Source organism: Gambusia affinis, linkage group LG08 (assembly GCF_019740435.1).
Source record: "Gambusia affinis linkage group LG08, SWU_Gaff_1.0, whole genome shotgun sequence".
Classification (NCBI taxonomy): Eukaryota; Metazoa; Chordata; class Actinopteri; order Cyprinodontiformes; family Poeciliidae; genus Gambusia; species Gambusia affinis.
In genome coordinates this window covers 21,642,070-21,660,646 of record NC_057875.1, presented here as the reverse complement: position 1 = coordinate 21,660,646, position 18,577 = coordinate 21,642,070, and the positions used below count along the sequence as shown (strand labels likewise).

Here is an 18,577-nt window from a genome sequence, read left to right as displayed (position 1 = left end):
TAGAAATTGTTTTCAGTATGCTCCTGGTATGGTTAAGTTGGGAAAGGAACATTTGAAACAAATTTAGCTTTTCAAACTTTATTCTTTACATTTTATGTCCTTCCTTCCTTTCTTTTTCTTTGTTTGTTTCCTTCCTTCTTTCCTATCCTGTCAATTAAACCTGTCACCTATTAAGATGCTGAGTGAATATCAACAGCTTGCAGTCAAACATCACCACCCTGTCATCACTGACGGTGCCATGTGAGGGTCAGACGTGATGCTCTTAGCTCACATTATGACATTGAGTGATGTGTTTCTGCAGCACTATGCCCATAAAAGGGTATATTTAATGTGTACCAGTCAATAAGCGAAGCCACACCCCAGTAAACCTTCTTTATTTTGTATCAAAGCAACACTTTGTGTGTCCGAGCGTGTACATCAAAACATTTCCCTCTGTTTTTACCACCTTCGATCTCCTCACGAACATTTATAAATGTTCAAAATGACACCTACAGCTAACAATATCTACAGGAAGCAGTGAGTGGGGCGCAGCAAGTGGAACTGAATGGTTTTCAGTGACTGCAGAGTGATGAGCAACCGAGGAGATGTTTCTGCATCGCCCCCTTGTGGTGGGTTAGATGTCCCGCAGGTCCCTCTGGATGTCCCACAGCGCGTTGGCGCTGGCCTGCAACTGGGCCACCTCTTCATCGGTCAGGGTCATGTTGACGACACTGGCCACGCCTCCGCTGTTCAGCACGCAGGGCAGACTCAGGTACACCTCGTCGCTGATCCCATACATGCCCTGTCGAGGCAGAAACATTAAAATCAAAAACCAAGTCGCAAGGATTCCTGATTGCATCCTGCTGCAGTGGAGTTTAGAAGACACAATCAAAACTGTCAGATGACCTATTACCCCGCGATAATAACTCAGAAAAAGTCCAAATAGTTTGGATGTAAATTTATTTCTTTCCTACTTAAGGAATGTTTCTGTTCATATCACAGGTTTGTGGCGCCTTTTTATATTAAGGAAAAAGATATAAAACTTCAGATATTTCACAACGAGATATTAACATTCATGGAAAAATCTCACAGGACCTTATATTAAAGCAGAAAGTACGGCGGCCACCGTAAGAAAGGTTTACAGTCTTAAATTATGCCGCATGAACTGTATTGCGAGGGAACGCAAAAGAAAAAAAAATTCCCCATGTCCCTTGGAGGGCTCCGTACTTTCACATCACTTGAACATTAAAGAAAAGTTGTGTGACTTTACAACCACTAAATAAGACTAGGTAGCTGGACAGATTATTTTAGATTAAGAGGTAGATTAATAAACAGACAAGACAAATAAATAAATAAATAGATAGATAGATAGATAGATAGATAGATAGATAGATAGATAGATAGATAGATAGATAGATATGAAATCATCTGGTCTGCCTGCTGAAATATTCCTCAAGCTATAAAAAAATGATCAAAATATCAGATAATCTCCTGAATCAGATATCTATTTTTCTTATAAACTGAGAAGCTGATAAAATCCAACTTGATTAAAAGGCAGAAAGCGTTAACATTTCTGAAAGGGCGCTATAAGAAGTAGAAGTCCAGTACAAGTTACTTATGAATGAGTGACTGAATGCATTTCTGCTTTACCTGCACCATGGTGGAGACCGGATGGATTCTGTTCATGTTCCTTATGAGGCTCTCTGTTAAGTCGGCCACACTCAGACCGATGGCCCAGTTGGTGTAACCCTTCAGCTTGATCACCTCATACGCGCTTAAAGACACAGAAATACACAGCTTTACACGCAATAAAAGATTTCACTAAATAATGTCTGGACCTAATTCTGCTGAGACTTTAAATTTAGCTAAAGTTAATGTCAAATTATAAAACAAACTCCATGTGAAGCACATTTTCTCTGGTAAAGGCATCTTTGGGGATTTGCTGTGTTTTAGGGAAGATGTACACCAAAACTGCTTTCTATTTATGTCACAACAATCATCAGCCCCTGCTGGAGTGTGAGCAGAGAAAATGGTTCCATTAGCGGCAATATCTGGGCTCTGAGTCTTGCCTCAAAAATAAACAGCTAAAAAAATGACAATGACACATTTATTAATACTCTCAAAATGACTGCTGCAGTGGTTTATGATCAGAGTTTCTACCATCATTTAATAAATTACCCACTTTATGTTTTTCAGGGCAATAAAGGTGTATTCTTAAAAATGGGAAAGATGGGAGAACATGGCAGTCAGACGATTCAGATATAAGACTGAGAAAGAAAACAGCCACATATCGACAGCTAAATAAGGTAATTGACCTGAATCTCTACGCATTTTTATTCATCCCCCTCCTGAGTAAATCATCAGATAAATATGTTGTTCTTTAAAATATCTTAATGTAAAACCAAATGAAAGATGGACCAAACAAAACAAAGAACCTCTAGAAAAAAAGGCAGCGGCTCCCCAATTTGACCTGATGCTCACCTATCCACCACCATCTTATGAGTTTCTTTCCAGTTCTCTTCATCAAAGTCTGTGCCGATGTTGGGGTTCAGTGTCTGCAGGTTGACTCCGGCCACGTTTGTCCCGCTCCACACAGGCACTAACATGCACATGGTGAGGTTGTCACGAGGCAGTAAGTTCAAAGTGCCAACATGCATCCAAGTAAAAACAAACAAATTCCTCACCACTGGTGTCTCCGTGTTCTCCCAGGATCCACCCGTTGAAGCTACTGGAGTGGATGCCAAGCTTGTCCGCCATCAGGAAGCGGAAGCGGGCCGAGTCCAAGTTGGTGCCGCTGCCGATGACGCGGTGCTTCGGGAGGCCGCTCAGTTTCCAGGTCACGTAGGTCAGAATGTCGACTGTTAAAAGCATTTTAGCGGTATTTAAAATAAATACTGCAATCTTTATATGGAAGAGGAAAAGCGGTGCTTTATATAAAGGAAGGGTTGGACATGCCCGGGTTGGAAACAACAATGATGGTGCAGTCGGGGCTGTATCGTACAATCTGAGGGACGATGCGTTTGTATATGTTGACGTTTCTCTGTACGAGGTTCAGCCTACTCTCCCCCTCCTGCTGACGGACTCCGGCTGTGACGACAACGATGCGAGAGTTTGCTGTAATTGAGTAATCTGAAAAAGAAAGAGGGCAGGCAATAAGTTGTGATAAAAAAAACAATACTTTGCAGTTTAAGATGTCTATATTTACATCTACAATTAATAGATGGTAATTTCTCTAAAGTGCAGTCTTGTCGACTTTACTAAACAAACGGTGAGTTCTCACATCAGTAACTGCTTCACCTCTCTCTCTCTCTCCACTGTTCAAATGTTTAATCATCACTTCTTAATGAGTCTTGTTGAATCACTAACAAACTTAATGAGCTGGTTTGGGCTAAATGTTGCTGTCAACAGAGTGAATAGCAAAGGACTGAGCACACATCCCTGAGGATCTCCTTTTCCCAGGTTAATACCGAGTAACGTCTTACTTGCACTTTTTGTTTGACACTTGTCTTAAATTTTTATTTCTATTTTCAGTATCAGCTGGAATATAATGTGAAGGTGTGTGGGGTTTGTGCAAGAGTCAACTGTTGGCAAAAAACAGAGGGTCCAGAGGAGGAGGGAGGCTGGCTCGTATGCGCCCACAACTAGTGTGAAATAGTTTGTTGCTAAGAATAAAACATCACCATCAGCAGCAGCAGCAGGTTGAACATCTTCTAAGTCATTTGAAAAATAGATCTACCTTTGTCTGCGACTATTTTGGGGGTTTTGAGGAAAAGGCTGCCGTGCTGCAGGTCCATCATCTCTCCCTTCAGCTTGTCCTCCAGCACATCCACCAGGGCCAGCTCATCAGCCAGCTCCTGCGACACACAAGAAAATTATTTTAAGGCTCCAACATTTAGTGTTCTCCTGCAGCATGAACAGACAGCAACCTGCAACTCTTTATGCTGTATCCCTCACATGTTTTGTCACATTCCAGCCACAAAGTTCAGCGTGTTTTATTGGGATTTTATGAGACAGAAAAACAGGAAATAGTGCATAACTTGGAACAGGAAAAGGAGGGTATTGTGCACTTGTATTTGGCCCTCATTATTCTGAATACCCAAACTGAAACAGTCAGTACAGCCAACAAAACTCTAAGTCTCCATTTAAGAGAAACATAAAGAAAGCTAGTATTTAAATAAATAGTAAATAATGAAAAATGCCATTATTTTATGCTGTAATTGATACTACACAGAATGTGCCATGTTCACTGTGAAGCATGGTGGAGTGACTATCATGCTGAGGAGGTGCTTTTTCCTCCAAATTATAACCAAAGCTGAGGGGAAGATAGGAGCAGCTAAATAGAGGGCAATTCTGGAAGAAAACCTGTCAGAGGCTAGAAATAAATTGAGAAAGGGAGTGGAGCTTTATCTCAAAACACAACAATGATCCCAATCATTCAGCTGGAGTTAAGTTCGATCTCAAATAGAGCCAAAATATATAAAAAAGCATTGCTATGCCTGAATCCTTGGGTAAGCCACTGTATTTTTTGATTATAGAAATATGCTACTCAATTACTTCCTTGAATCTAGATGCTTTAGACAAACCTTCCTCAAACTCAGCTTCCAAAACTATCATGAGAAATCGGTTATATTTAAACATTTCATTTTGGGGTCACAGATTTTGCTCTACCCGCTATATATAGGGCGTAGCTGTCCTATTTTAGACATTTCGTCTGACATGGTTCAGTAGAAAGTGCGTGTAAGCCACCTCCTTTCATGACAATTGGAAATAGAGGGGATAAGATCAAGATCAGAGGCCAAGAGATCAGTAATCTGTTGTCAAGCCAGGAGAATCCAGGGAATTATCCCGTACTGTGGCAGAAGCAGGTGGGGAGGGAATGTTGTGCAAAAGGCAAAAACAGTGGAAATCTTACCCTGAGCAGGATACTGACAGCACAGGCCATGCCGACCTGACCCACACCCACTACTGTCACTTTGTTCCTGGGGGGCTCGGGAGTACCGGTGAACAGAGGGGTGATCAGCTTTTGCAGCACTGAAGCCATTCTCAGTGCTGAAACGTGTTGATGAAACAAAATGAAACATTTTACGGTCAAACAATAGCCAAAAGTTAACCGTTTCAAAGAGACGCAACGTGCTCTGCGAGCTGCCCCGCATGTCTAAGCTTCATAAATACCGCAGTCTGTCAAAGTGCAGCGGGATCAAGAGTTAAATGTGGCAGTTATCTCGGCATCATTTCCCCCCCTTTTTTTGTTCATCTAAATCCCATAATCCGCCACTAGAAACCACACTTCCTGTGCTCTGTCCCACACATGATTTGTCAGCAGAGTTCACCTTGAAACGGCACGCAGTCAGACACAGAAAGAGCAGCAATACTTGCTTTGTTCGGCGACGCTCCGAGCTGCTAGGTATAAATACCACCATGTAATCAGCATGGCAGACTGGTGGGGATACCTAAGGTGTGCTTCCTTTAGAGCTGCATCAACGACACTTCCCACAGTGGTGGCTGTGCAGTCCAGAAAATCGAGGCAGGTATCCCGGTGTGCTGCAGTAGCAGCAGCAGCAGCAGCAGCAGCGTAGATGACATGTGACTCAGGACCGGATGGAGGAGCTTGCGAGCTGCACAGATCTCCTCTCTCCTCCTCTCCCTGAGCCATCCTCCCCTCATGGAGGACGGGACACTATAATCTTACTGACTGCACACTGCTAAAGGGGTTACTGTAATCCCTTAACACTGCTTCCATCTGCTGCACCTGCACTACCCAAGAACCTCAACTTTCCCTCCAGTAATACTCTCATGAAGTGAAACGTCATCCTGTTTGCTTTAATCTAAATGAAATTTGTACATTAAGGACATTTATTTATGGAACACAATTACCTGCATCTTCAGCTCTTAAAGGTATACATAGTTTTAGTTTTGATTGTCTAACATAATTTGAAAATGAGAATATTTCCTACACTGCTCAGCTAAGTGTAGGAAATATAGCAGTTTTGTGTTTCATGGCTAGTATGTGAACTTTGACCCCTGGCAACACCCTTTCAGCATGTCCGAAAACTCACCCTTTTGTTAACTTTTAATCGGCCATGCCTTATGAACAATCTAATCAAGTTTGAAGCCGAACAATCAAAATCCCTAGGAGGAGTTCGATCAAATGCGAAGGCTGTAAATGTCAAAAATGGAGTGAAAAGCGGAACTTCAATCCAAAATGGCCGACTTCCTATTTGACTTGCAATGTGACATTACCAGTATTTTCTGTGCGTTTTGAGGAGCTCTACAAGTCTACCAAATTTCATGTCTGTGTGATGAAATAAGGTCAACGCAGAGGGTTTTTGAAAGTTGCTAGGTGGCGCCGTTGAGCTGTTTATTTTGCGACTTTTGCGTCGACCTTAAAATACGTTTAAATGTTTCGCAATCCTGACGATTCCGCCAAGTTTGGTGAGTTTTTTGGAGACGCACCAGACCGTTATTGTATCCCCAATAATAATAATAAAAAAAAATCACAATACATAAAGGTAGATCTATTCAGCCTAATTCTGTAATTGTTCATTTATTTTACATCATATTTAGAACAATTACACTTTCTGAACTGTTTCAGAGACGTTTTATAGCATTTAATTTTGAAATGTTTGACCAAGCTTTTGTTTTAGTTTCACTTTTATGATCTTTAAACAAAAAAGACAACTTCTAATTAAAAAAAAAAAAAAAATCTACTTAGGGTTGGGAACTAAATCAATAGCAATATTAATAGATCAGGGGTGCCCAAACTGTCTGGGACTTTTTGGTCCACAATTGCAACATTTATTACGTTTTCAGCGGTGTTGTCAAACTAAGAGCAGAAGAGCAATTAAAGTGTAGAAATAATGCTTGCAGAATATTGTAAATATATAATATATATGTGAATTTATGGGCTGCACAGTGGCGCAGTTGGTGGAGCTGTTGCCTTGTAGCAAGAAGGTCCTGGGTTCGATTCCCGGCCCGGGGTCTTTCTGCATGGAGTTTGCATGTTCTCCCTGTGCATGCGTGGATTCTCTCCGGGTTCTCCAAAAACATGACTGTCAGGTTAATTGGTCTCTAAATTCTCCCTAGGTGTGAGTGTGTGTGTGAATGGTTGTGTGTTCTGTATATCTTTCCTCTCACCCGGAACGCAGCTGGAGAGGAACCAGCAACCCTCCCGACCCCATTAGGGATAAAGGGTGAACAGAAAATGGATGGATGGATGGATGTGAATTTATTGCATATCAATATTTAAAACGTGACGTGAGCTCAAAGTTCGACGTCAGCTTTGAGATGATTATTTTATAAAATTAGTTTTTGATGTTTTTTCCGATTTTTATCGTCAAAAATCATTTTAAAGTTTGTTGAAGCTGGAAAACGTCCAATGTTTAATGATGTTCAACGAAATAAAGTTGGTACATAAATAAATTTAAAAAAATGAATCTTGGAATAGTCTTTACTTTTTAAAATTACGGTTATTTCAGCTTCCTAATTTGCATTTTCCTTTGAGGATTTTATTCGTTTAAAATATTCTAGGGGGCGCTGTGGAGGAATTATGACACGCCCAGAAGGATTGATCCCAGTGATTCAGATTTTTAGAAGGTCTACAGTCCTCTTCCTAATGACTTCACTGATTTATTTTATTTATATTCACTTTTGATGTCACACAAGGAAGCGATGAGTTTGAGGTGTTGTCTTAAAATACATCCACAGGTTAACTAATCAATCGGAGGCTTAATCATTCAATTAGAAGTTTTAGTAATTAAACTTAGTAATCTTATTGACCTAGGAGAAGTAATATAAAAACTGTCAACAAACAGACATAATTTTGGCAGTAATAACAGCTCAGAGTTTAGTCTGATTTCACGTCAGACTGAGAGAAAAATTATGTTTTTATATACAAATATGTGGTTAAGAAATCTTTAAGCAGAGGCAGACGTTACTGACAACCATATACCGCTTACTGTAAAACTGTGAATCTGTCCATTCATTATGACTGAGTGACTCTGGATCGCCCATGAAGAGTGCTGTGCACTCCAAGCACGTAAACATGAGGAGGTATTTACATGGCTTAGCACCAAGGTCAGGAAGAAAGGACAGCAGTTCTGTCTTCACAATAAAAGCCTGCTTTCATTTACAACAATATTTGTGTCTCATAAACGTGTAAGGTCAGTCATAGAGCGGCGATGGAGAAAACGTGATTTGACATTCTAATTGGGTATGCACATATATTAACTTGAAAGAACATGCATTGAAAAAACATCAAACATACTGCAGGCATGGGTGTCTTCTTTCAGATGCAAATTATGTAAAACTAAGGGTAGAAAGCATTATAAAACTGTTGTTTTAAGAATTGAATGCATCTTTTGACAAGTCATTCTTTACTACTTCTGGACCTATTAAGAGATTTTGCAGATAAGGACTTATACAAAGTAAAACTACACATGATCTACCTGGACACTAGATTTACCGTTTTAAATCTCAGGATGTGCTTGTTTCTTGTCCAAATTGACTGAAGCTGCCTTTCTAGACGGAAGAGCTTGTCCTTTTCTCCTTTTAAATAAATAAAAAGCAGCAACTAACATCAGGCTACAATTGCTGACCGGATTGCTCAAATCACTTTAGCGTGAAAATAATTATATTTTACCTTTTGTCTTGAGGTACCGTGTACGTTAGTTGAAGCTGCTCGCCTTTTCTCCAGAACAAGAGGATCGGCTGTAGACGCGCCGCTCTACCTGCCTACTGTCAACCTCCTGGATTTATTTCACTAAGCCTCTCCGTCTCCAGTGGGTCGCCTCGGCTACACAGACCGACATTCACGGTGTCTTTTCTTCAAAAACACTTCAAAGAAACAAGGTTGAAAATGTGAACAATTCACGACAATTATCACAGCTTATTGGTAACTTTTGTTCAGTCAAAAACATCATTGTACATTTTTTTTTTGTGATGTTCGGAGTTACTGTTACTCCTTGATCTGCTTCAAGGAGCTAAAGAGAACAGAAATAAACATCCAGACGTACGGAAACAATGTTTCTTTACTTTACCTCCCATTCAGCTATTTGCTTTGCAGCAGAGGTTTTAGATATAGGGAAACATTATAACTCCCTACTTAAAATTTTATTCTAATGTGTTTTAGTTAGTTTGGGTGCAAATTGTCCTCATTGCGCCTTAAAGAGAGACTAGAACGTTGCAGACACAAGGGAAACTCAGACAATAGTGAATGGATTCTTGATGGCTGATTTCTTGCTGATGCTCGTCATGTTGACTCCATAACCCGACTGTGAGTCACTTCCTCTGGGCTAGATTGAGGTCCTGTTGCTTCTTCTGTTTATTTGTGCGACGTTGAGCTTGATTGTGGATGCACGGGTTTGGAAAATAGAAGAAGAAGAAAAAAAAAAAGGATAATTCATCTGGTTGGGAAAATAAGTTTTACATCAGATCTTGTGTTTACACTGCAAAACAGTGGCATGGACCAATTCTAAATGGAAATATTGTTGCCTGACGGTTCACTGACGCAAAGTTTCAGGAAGTACATTTGCAAACCTACAATTCCAGTTCTGTCTTTGTAACACAGGTCCGATTTTATCAGCGTTTACAAGCCAGACGGCTCACATAAAAGATTCCAATCATTTTAGGGAGGTGTACTTAAAACAGTTTCTTTTTGCAAATTAAAAAAAATTAAATAACAGCCAGGGATTACAAGAGAGCTTGTAGACAAATGATTAATGTAGCGTACTTGTAACCAGTCAACTTATTGTAGATGTTATGTGTTGTTTGAACAACACATGGAGGAGGCCTTCACAGCCACAATGGACTGATTCAGCATTTCAAGACGAAGCATCTCTGGTCCAGAGAGCTTCCACATTTCCCACTACAAAAAGTTACTTTGACATACATACATGCTGCTTTTTCACCCTCATATTTTAAGACATTCTAGATGTTAAGAGTACACAGCATTGCCCTTAACCCTTCTTGAACAGTAATAAGTCCTGTTATCTCTTGGATCAACCAGTAATGAAACCATGCTGACGTTAACTTCTGGTATCTTGTTTTGTTACTTTTATGGCATCTAAACATTTCTCTTGAACTTGTCAAACTTGGATTAGTTTCATAGACTAACTGTTGGGTCTTTGAAATAGTTTCCGCACTTTGGGTCCTTTGTTTTGTTTGTAACAGCATCTTGAAATTTTCTATTTTACTTTCTTGGCATCTTACAGCCAGCATGAGGATTGTTTGGTTGTGTTGCACCTAAAGTAGACTGACTCTTTACTGATTATCGATCAGTGTGGTCACAGCGTCTGTTTGCTGATGGGTAAATCAAAACCTGGTGAGTTAATAAAAATAATATAAAAAAAAACAAAGGGAAAACTACTGCATTTATTCAGCATTATAAGGCTATTGGAACATTTCATCATATTTATCCAAAAACACCTGAAAGCAAAGTCCATATGATCAAAGACTGTATTTGACACAAAAACTGCTTGTATAAGCAAAGACTTCACGCTAATAAAAAGCTGAAAGTGGACAAAAAGAAAATGTGGTGACAACCGAATTTATTTTTTGACACACAGCCTACATTACCATAAATAGACAGATTAGAAATCCTTACCCACATAACCCCAGTCATTTGTGTCCATTGTTGGAGAGCTGCCTGAAGATGAATCACTTGTAATTTAGCAAAGGTTCAGATTTACTGTACAGTATTACTCGCGTCGCTAACATATTGCTCGAAATCGTTATCTTAAAATGTCTATAAAAAACATTGAGCATGCCACTTTAGAAAAATATCAAAATAGAAACAAAAATCAAACGTCACCTCCAAGTGAGCGAGTCCTCACTTCTGTTAAGAAAACGGACCAAAGTCCAAGCATGAAATCTTGCCTTTTATTTAGCGCCGACTAATTTAAGACTGGGTTGAACCGTCCTGAAGCGAGTAACTTTCCTCCAGGCCTGTGCCGCCTTTGCGGCCGTTTGAGGCGGGCTATGTGGGTGCACTGCGACAGCCAGCCCTGTATAATGGACTGAAGGATCAAAAATCTCATAAACAATGGTTAAAACAAAAAAGAAAACGACTCGGCGGATATAAGCTCAGATGGGCTCACAGATAAGGATGGAATATAACAATTACTCTTTTTAGTTATCCTTTAAGTCAAATATATGGCAGTTAATACAAATAAAAAATACACTAAATTTGGATTTTCTTTTTGTAAATTCACGACAATGCTGATAAAAGATGCCAAAAAAAAAAAAAAAAAAAAAAGAAGAAAAAAAAAAAAGAAAAAGTATTCAGTTCGTAGTCAGTTAATCATGATTCCAATACAGAGTTTAGATTTTACTCATCACTACTGAAAGCCCCTGGGAAAGACTGGAAAACTTTTACCGGCTGATTTTCCTCATTCGGTGACCTGCTGGCACCGCCTGTCTCTCCTCCCGCCACAAAACGTCTGAAATGAATCAAACTGAGCACCACAGACATAAAAATAACTACCCTCACCTCTACTGCTACAAAGCCAATTCTTTTTTTTAAATTCGTACAGAAACATGAGAACATTATGGTATTAATAGAAGCGCTGCTTTGTGTGTGGAAAACAAAAAAAAAAGAAAAAAAGAAAAGAAATAAAAGAAGGGGAGGGGCACTATGTGCTAACAAGTGTCCAGGCACTTCACAGTCAGAAAAACACCTGGCACAGCGCGTCGGATCAAAACTACAGTATGACAGCCAAGGGGAAGAAAAACAAAAACAAACAAAACAAACAAAGAAAACTACAATCATGCACGGATAAAACTGGCCGCTCCGCTCCACACGCGTTTCTACATACATGGGTTAGATGCACACAAAGACACAAACGATTCACAGATTAAAATCAACATTTAAGTCGTCTCTTCTGACTGTCGTGCAACAGCGTTATTCAGAAGCTACTGTTTTGAGGAACCGTCCTCCCTGCTGTGGCGGGAGAAAAGTTGGAGTCTGCTAAAATAAAGTCTGTCGTTCCAATTAAAACTTTGTCTTTTTGTCCAAACGTGACGGGAAAAGGAGAAAAAGGGGGGAGTGGCCTGCTGTTGGAGTTGTGGCGCGCGGTGGCAAAGGAGGTGATCCGGGCATGGTGGCGAGCTGCTGACGGTCCTTTAGTTGTCGGGGCTGCCGATGGCGGCGGGGCTGCCGCCGATGCCAAGGTAGTTGGCTGCTGTCTCCACAGCACTTTGGACCGGGACGACAACGGCATCTAGGAGGCCTTTCAGGACGTCGGTCTGATCCGAACTGAGGTTCTGGTACACATAGTATAGAGAACCAGCCACCACGATGAGGAGCAGGAGTTTGATCAGCAGGGAGAGGAAACCTCGTCTGGGCGGAGCTTTGCTGGAGTAGGCGGAGCTTATTGGTTGGGAATACGTCTCGGTGTAGCTGCGGCTCTCTGTGTGAACAGTGCGCTGCACGAGGGACTCGTCCAGCCAGTAATCGCTGGGTTTTAATGGCCGTCCGGCTGCCCCTCTGATTGGACGCCTGCAGGTTGCACTGCACCCAAAATAAATACACCAAAAAAAAAAATAAAAAAAATAAACTTTTAAATGAATTAGCCGATTAATTGAAACACTAATCGATTGGTTTAAAGACTGACCTGCAACTAAGAGCTCTTAAACTACTGACCAAGTTTTCAGAACTACTTCTACTACTACTACTCTCCAATTTGCAGAATTTGCTGCTGTTTCAACAGTTAACTTTATGTTTTCTCTTAGTTGTTTTTCTTTCCATGGATGCTACATCTGGTCTGGCTTCACTTTTGGCTGTGATTCCTTCCTGGAGAGGAGCATCAGCTGAGATAACACTGCTATAGACTAATCGTTCTCCTCTCCTCCTATTTACTTTTTACCTTCATGGACATAGAAAGTACTCCTACGTCAGTTCATTCATTTCTTTTTGTGTATCTGCTCTGTCTTCTTAAATCCCCAGCTGTACTCAGCCAGGTTCTGGTTCTGCTGCATTCTTCTTCCTGTTAAAGGGGAATTTTCCCCTTTCCGCTGTTGCTACATGCTTGGCATGAGGGACTGCTATAAAGTCAAAGACAACGCAAGCGATTGTCGCTACATGTTTGTCCATGAGGAGTGGAAGCTGAAAATCAGCGGCTCAATGTAATCACTTGGGTTTCCTTAGATCAAAAGTTTTTCAACCATTTTGAATAATTAGCGAAACTTCCTGCACAGTTTCACAACCAGGATGAACTGGAATGCACGTGTGACTGAATTGGTAAAGCGTCTTGAGACGACGCTGTATAAGTAAAACTGAAACTGAACAGCAAAAGTAAACCTATAACATAAAATGTAACCTCAATAGTTACCTGATGCCTGTGGGTGTGTTTATTTCATTGGCAAGGATATCTTCAACCACACTCTTGCTGGCTTTCTTTGGAGTCTCTTCAGTGATGACCTCTTCCCCAACCTGCCGGCGTAGCATCCAACATTCTCAAACAAAACCCACCAACATGCGACCGTTCACATTAACGAAATGGAAAAGCGTGACTCGCCTTGGTTTGTCGTCTGCTGCTGGTTCTGACTGTGACAGGAGCTTTTCCTCTGCTCCTTACAGGCTTCTCAACCACAGGAACCGGTTCTGGTTCAGGGGGAACAATCTCTTCTGAACAAGAAGGAAACAAACCACACACTTATTTAAAGGCCTATGTAAGACTACTAAATGTGTGCTACTGGCCATTTTGTCCCAACAAACCTATTAATGTCTAAAAAATATATATATATTACAAGGGAAGTGATCAGCGCTCACCATCTTCTTTGTCACTGTAGTGATCAGAGTTTGTGTTGCCGTTCTGGTTGCTGTCTGCTTTGGGGAGAGTTGTGACGTCTGTAGGAGCTGCAGGTTCAGCCGCATGCTCATCCAGAAGCTTCTGCAGCTTCTTCTCGTACACCTTACGGGTCGAAGCTGAGCAGACAGAGAAATGCTTTTTGTCCAAAGAGGACAATTGGAATCACGCGTGATGTTCTGCTTCAGGGAGCGACAGCTGCAAGTACGTCCAGTCAAAAACCGGCTGATCCGTCATCACTATCGTTTTGATTTTTAGAAAGAAATAATTCATATCTACTTTCATTTTCCGTCAGATTGGAATACAGAATTGGAAGCCATATCTGTCATTAACTCTGTCCAGGTTAACTATAAAGAAGCAAAAAGTGCAAACAGATATTTTATGTGAAAATTGTAGGATTGTAAAATAGCTTAAAAAAATTACACAAAATTGCTGTAACTTAACATGATTTTATGACTGATGTGTTTTGTATTTCTACATCCGTATTTTAGTTTTATTACCCTATTTTATTCATGAAATAATTTTTACTCTATTGTGACATTTATTCATTTTTTATTCATGAAAGTCCTCTTGATATCCATCTACTTAAAGACTTTAACATTTTTTTATAACTAAAGTCATAACCTTAGATTTCCATCCATTGTAGTACTTTTTATTGACTTCCAATCAATTTCAAAACTCAATTTGTAGACTTTATAAATAAATTCCTAATCCTAAACTTAATTCACACTACAACTGTAACCTTAACACACAAATAGTTAAGGTTAAATAAAAAATTTGATTATTTGACCTAAAATAGGTGAAATTTTACCTTTTACTTAAACATATTTAAAGTTCTGATGATTGACAGACATGATGTCTTTGTAAGGGTTTAATTTCAGGATTTATCCATTTGCTTTATGGCTCATTTAAGTGAAATAAACAAAAAAAAATAATTATTCATTCAATTTTATATAATTGACAATGCGCATGCTAACGAATTGTTCTTCAGAAATGAACTTTTACCCGAATAGAAATTTAAAAGGGAGAGTTTAAATTTTAATAACATGTGCGTGCTGTCTGAGAAAACTCACCAACAATAGGTCCAGTGTCCACACCATGCTTTGCCAGCTGTTGTTTCAAATCTTCATCTGTGAGCTCTGTCACCTCCAACTCCTCTGTGCGCGGCTTATCCGTCTTTTTCGTTGCTTTCTGGTTAGAAAAGAATACATAAAGAGCAGCATTCAATTAGAGCAACAGGGGATTGCCAGGAAGGAGAACATAAAAACCAAATCACAACTTTTTAATCAGACGGTGGCCCGCAGACAACCTCACTTTGTGGGAAAAAATAAATAAATAAATAAAAAATCCATGCAGCCTCTGAATCAAACTTACTCTTCCAGAGCGGCTCCTGTTGGAAACAACCGGGGTGGGCAGCTCTTCGTCGCTGGAGAATGTGTCTAAAGGAGGACTCTTCTTGTTGTTCTGTATGGTCAAGTTCTTTAGATACAACTGCACATAAACCTCCTTCTTCTGGTCTCCGCTCGGAAGCGGGACATTGTGCGCCGTGAGCTCGTTCTTTAGCTTATCTTTTGTGAGAACCGACGGATCTTCGAGAAACTCTGCCATACTAACTTATATTTAGAGATAGCCTTAAAACTACTTCAGAAAGCGGTCTCTTCCTTTACTGCTCGCAGCTCAGAGGAATTATCTACTCCAGTAAGCTGCTCCAAAAACAACAACAGCAGAAACGTGTGCGAATAGCGCTGTTGTCAAACAGAAGTGGCGCCTACCCGCTGCCTGCTCAACTAGCACCGCCAAAGCGCTTTATCAAAATAAACGTCCACTTCTGCTTGTTAGCCTAGGAAGAAAAATACTCCCATGTAGCTTGGAATTTTTGGAAACGGGTCTACGCATATACAGGGACAGAAGCCCGCTCAAAATCCAGCATTAACGGGCTTTCAATTGAAATAGTTAGCTTAGCTTCCAACCGGTCCACTTGCTTCTGTCTGTCCGCGGCTGCAATAGGGCCACACAAGAAACGGTGCCGCTATTGGACGACACGCTTCTGTGAGCTTTAATTTGATTGGCCGGCTATGAATGGCACAGGCAAGAAGCCGCCACAAAGGAACCGGACGATGTGTTGTGTTTGTTTTATGCACGATATCTTTGTGTAAATACTGGCGACCAAATGTGCTGTTAGGTTTGATTATACGTGCTATGTAGGGTTTGATACCACGGAAAATCGAGAAAGGTAGTTTAAGTTACTAATGTAAATCGATTTTCTTTGATTTTAATAGTACTCATTTAATGAGTTTATTAGTTTCCAACTAATTTTACCTATCTTATAGCAAGGATTTTTCAGTTTCCCAGCCTATAATCAGCTAATTTTAATAATAACAACATTACATAACAATGCAAATATTAAGCGGTTTAGATTTAATCATCCCTCATGTACCACAAGGGGGCAGCATATCCTTATACTTGTGAATTATAAAGAAGGAATTTTTGTAAGTCAATACGTAAAATAAAATAACTTTATAAAGTTTCTGTTCACTTTCAGAGAACTTAAAAAAATCTGAGACAGAATATATTAATAGCTGTAACAACTGAAATTAATGGATAAATGGAAAGAAAAATGTCCGTAAATTGTCAGAATAGCAGCAGAATGATTGTATTGATAGCTTAAAATTATTTGAGACCTCTTGAGAAGAAAAGGCAACGAATCCCAGAGTTAAAGGAGCAAAAAAGAGTTACATTTTTTTCAACTAACCTCTGGCCCTTCACAGGGTATTCTTCAAAGGAATGAGAAAGCTGGCTTTTAAGAGACCTGGAATGTGGAAATCCTTTCAGGATTTTCTGAAACTGAATAGATTGAAAGCATATTCGTTTCAATACGAGACCTATCTAGAAGGATATGGCATTGTTGGAACATTTGTTCCAGCCGTCTTTAAAGGTTCCGTGGGCGTGCAGGTCTCTAACACCACCAGCTCTAGAGGGCATTGCTTGGAAGTGACACTGAAGTGGCTCCCCACCTGTCCTTCTAACTAGCTCCTCTGGGGGACTTTCTGGGATGCTGCTGCAGGACTCGAGCAATCGATGCTCGCCTCAGTTCCCAAACCACAGAGAACACAGCTTTTCAAGTATAGTTCAACTTTTCCACAGCAGATTTGCCAGTGGAGTGAAAGCATAAAAAACTGTTGAGCCCTAGAGAAACACCTCTTAAGCTTTCTTTGTGTGTAATTTGCACAGAAAACAAGGCTGTGGCCAAGAATCATACAGAGAGCCTCTTTAAGCATAACAGTCATGGCCTCTGAGAAATTATCAAAGCCTACTATTTAATCGTCAACGTTCATATTTTCAGAATGAGATCATCTAAAATGGACCGCCCCACCTGATGTCAACCAGACAGAATATTTGACAACATTTCTTGACAGATCATTCTTTACTGAACCCGGTGAACAAATGAAACAACATACAGGCTTTCTTAATTGATCTGGAAATAAAAAATAGTCAGCAGTTACATAAAATCAAATAGGAAAATTAATTATGTGGTATTTGGAAATGACGGTGCATGTCAAGTGAAGGCCAGCGCCATTGGAAATGTTCTAATAGAGGATTTCTCATCATTGAGAAATATGTTGAGCACAGATTCCTCAGTGGAGCGTGTCTTGCATTTACAACCATTTCTGAACCCCAGTTAAACGACAGAAGTACCTTTGGAAAAGTCAGCCCTTCCCATCCGGGGGATATTTGATTGAATTCCACTGACGCAACAAAGTATTGGTTTGCAGTACACTGTTTATATCACGCATGCCCCTTCTACGGCTTACATTTGCTGCTCAGTCCGGATTTATGTTTTGTTTCCAAATTTACACCATACTGATTTAAATAATCCAAAACCTTTGGATAATCATGTACCACCATAACCTTTGTGTTCGTCTCAACTAGTCTGTCACCACACTCTCGTATCCCCCAATGACTCTATAACTAAATGCCAAACCAATTGAGTCTAGCTTCTTTGCAGTTTCCTGTACAAAAAGGGGTAAGTGGGATGTGGGCCGCAGGGCCAGTGTATTTCAACAAAGTTGGGATTTGTGTCTCCTGGCCTCTGAACAGCCATGTAGAAATGCTAACGCAGTATATTTTCATCTGTTGACAATCTAAACTCCACTTTAAGGACACGCACTTACTTACTTAGACATTTCTGTCAAAAGGAAAAATGAGACTGCTTCTCTGGCCTTGTTGATGCCCAGTTGGCTGCCTGCCTATTTGTATCAAAGGCACTACTCCGTTTATTTGCATTACTATTATGTTTTGGGCTTCTCCCATTTTATTTGGCACTTTAATTCAGAGGCACACTTGCTCGTGTCCTCACTGAACTTAAGGCAAACATTATTGGTTGTGAAGTGAGTGAAGACACCCACGCTGAGGATGCCATGAGACATCTAGTGGGATCATTTGTTGGAAACCTTATTGTTCATGTTAAATAGATGTATTCAGTTTGAGCTTAACAGGTACATAGATGATGCAAAAATAAAAAAAATGTTTTTCCTCGTTGTCTAATAATAAAACAGCAAACTTTTCCTGTTGTCTCTTAGTTAGGATTACCACAACTATTTCTAATAGCTGGAATGCCAGCTCAGAGGTTTACATACCCCATCTTTACTATTTCAAACAATTTAAGAAGCCCAGACGATGATGTATTTCAAAACATTTGAGCTCATTAGAGGCATACTTGTGAATGTAATTTAAGGCAACAACTTAAACACGCTGTCTACTTGTGTGACATGGTGGGAAATCAAATCAGCTAAGAT

At 40.1% G+C, this 18,577-nt stretch overlaps 2 protein-coding genes across 5 annotated transcripts; both read right to left on the bottom strand.

Annotated features, from left to right (window-relative positions):
- Window positions 1-62: 62 nt before the first annotated feature.
- On the bottom strand, window positions 63-8,774 carry ldhbb (lactate dehydrogenase Bb). Of its 4 annotated transcripts, XM_044125130.1 has the most exons (9): window positions 8,618-8,774; window positions 8,441-8,523; window positions 4,892-5,028; window positions 3,716-3,833; window positions 2,935-3,108; window positions 2,664-2,837; window positions 2,461-2,578; window positions 1,630-1,753; window positions 364-781 (listed from the first exon to the last, which is right to left on the bottom strand). In XM_044125130.1, the coding sequence occupies exons 3-9, from the start codon at window positions 5,018-5,020 to the stop codon at window positions 614-616; spliced, it is 1,005 nt and encodes a 334-aa protein (XP_043981065.1). In that variant the 5' UTR covers window positions 5,021-5,028; window positions 8,441-8,523; window positions 8,618-8,774; the 3' UTR covers window positions 364-613. The 4 variants fall into 4 exon arrangements, with proteins under 4 accessions (XP_043981062.1, XP_043981065.1, XP_043981063.1 ...); XM_044125127.1 differs by lacking the exons at window positions 8,441-8,523; window positions 8,618-8,774 and adding an exon at window positions 5,356-6,376 and having other exon boundaries at window positions 63-781; XM_044125128.1 differs by lacking the exon at window positions 8,441-8,523.
- Window positions 8,775-10,329: 1,555 nt separating this feature from the next.
- tmpob (thymopoietin b) lies at window positions 10,330-15,798 on the bottom strand. The gene is made up of 6 exons (XM_044125131.1): window positions 15,156-15,798; window positions 14,855-14,972; window positions 13,745-13,900; window positions 13,491-13,600; window positions 13,305-13,405; window positions 10,330-12,484 (listed from the first exon to the last, which is right to left on the bottom strand). Exons 1-6 carry the CDS (start codon window positions 15,387-15,389, stop codon window positions 12,097-12,099), a joined length of 1,107 nt encoding a protein of 368 aa, XP_043981066.1. The 5' UTR covers window positions 15,390-15,798; the 3' UTR covers window positions 10,330-12,096.
- Window positions 15,799-18,577: the final 2,779 nt, after the last annotated feature.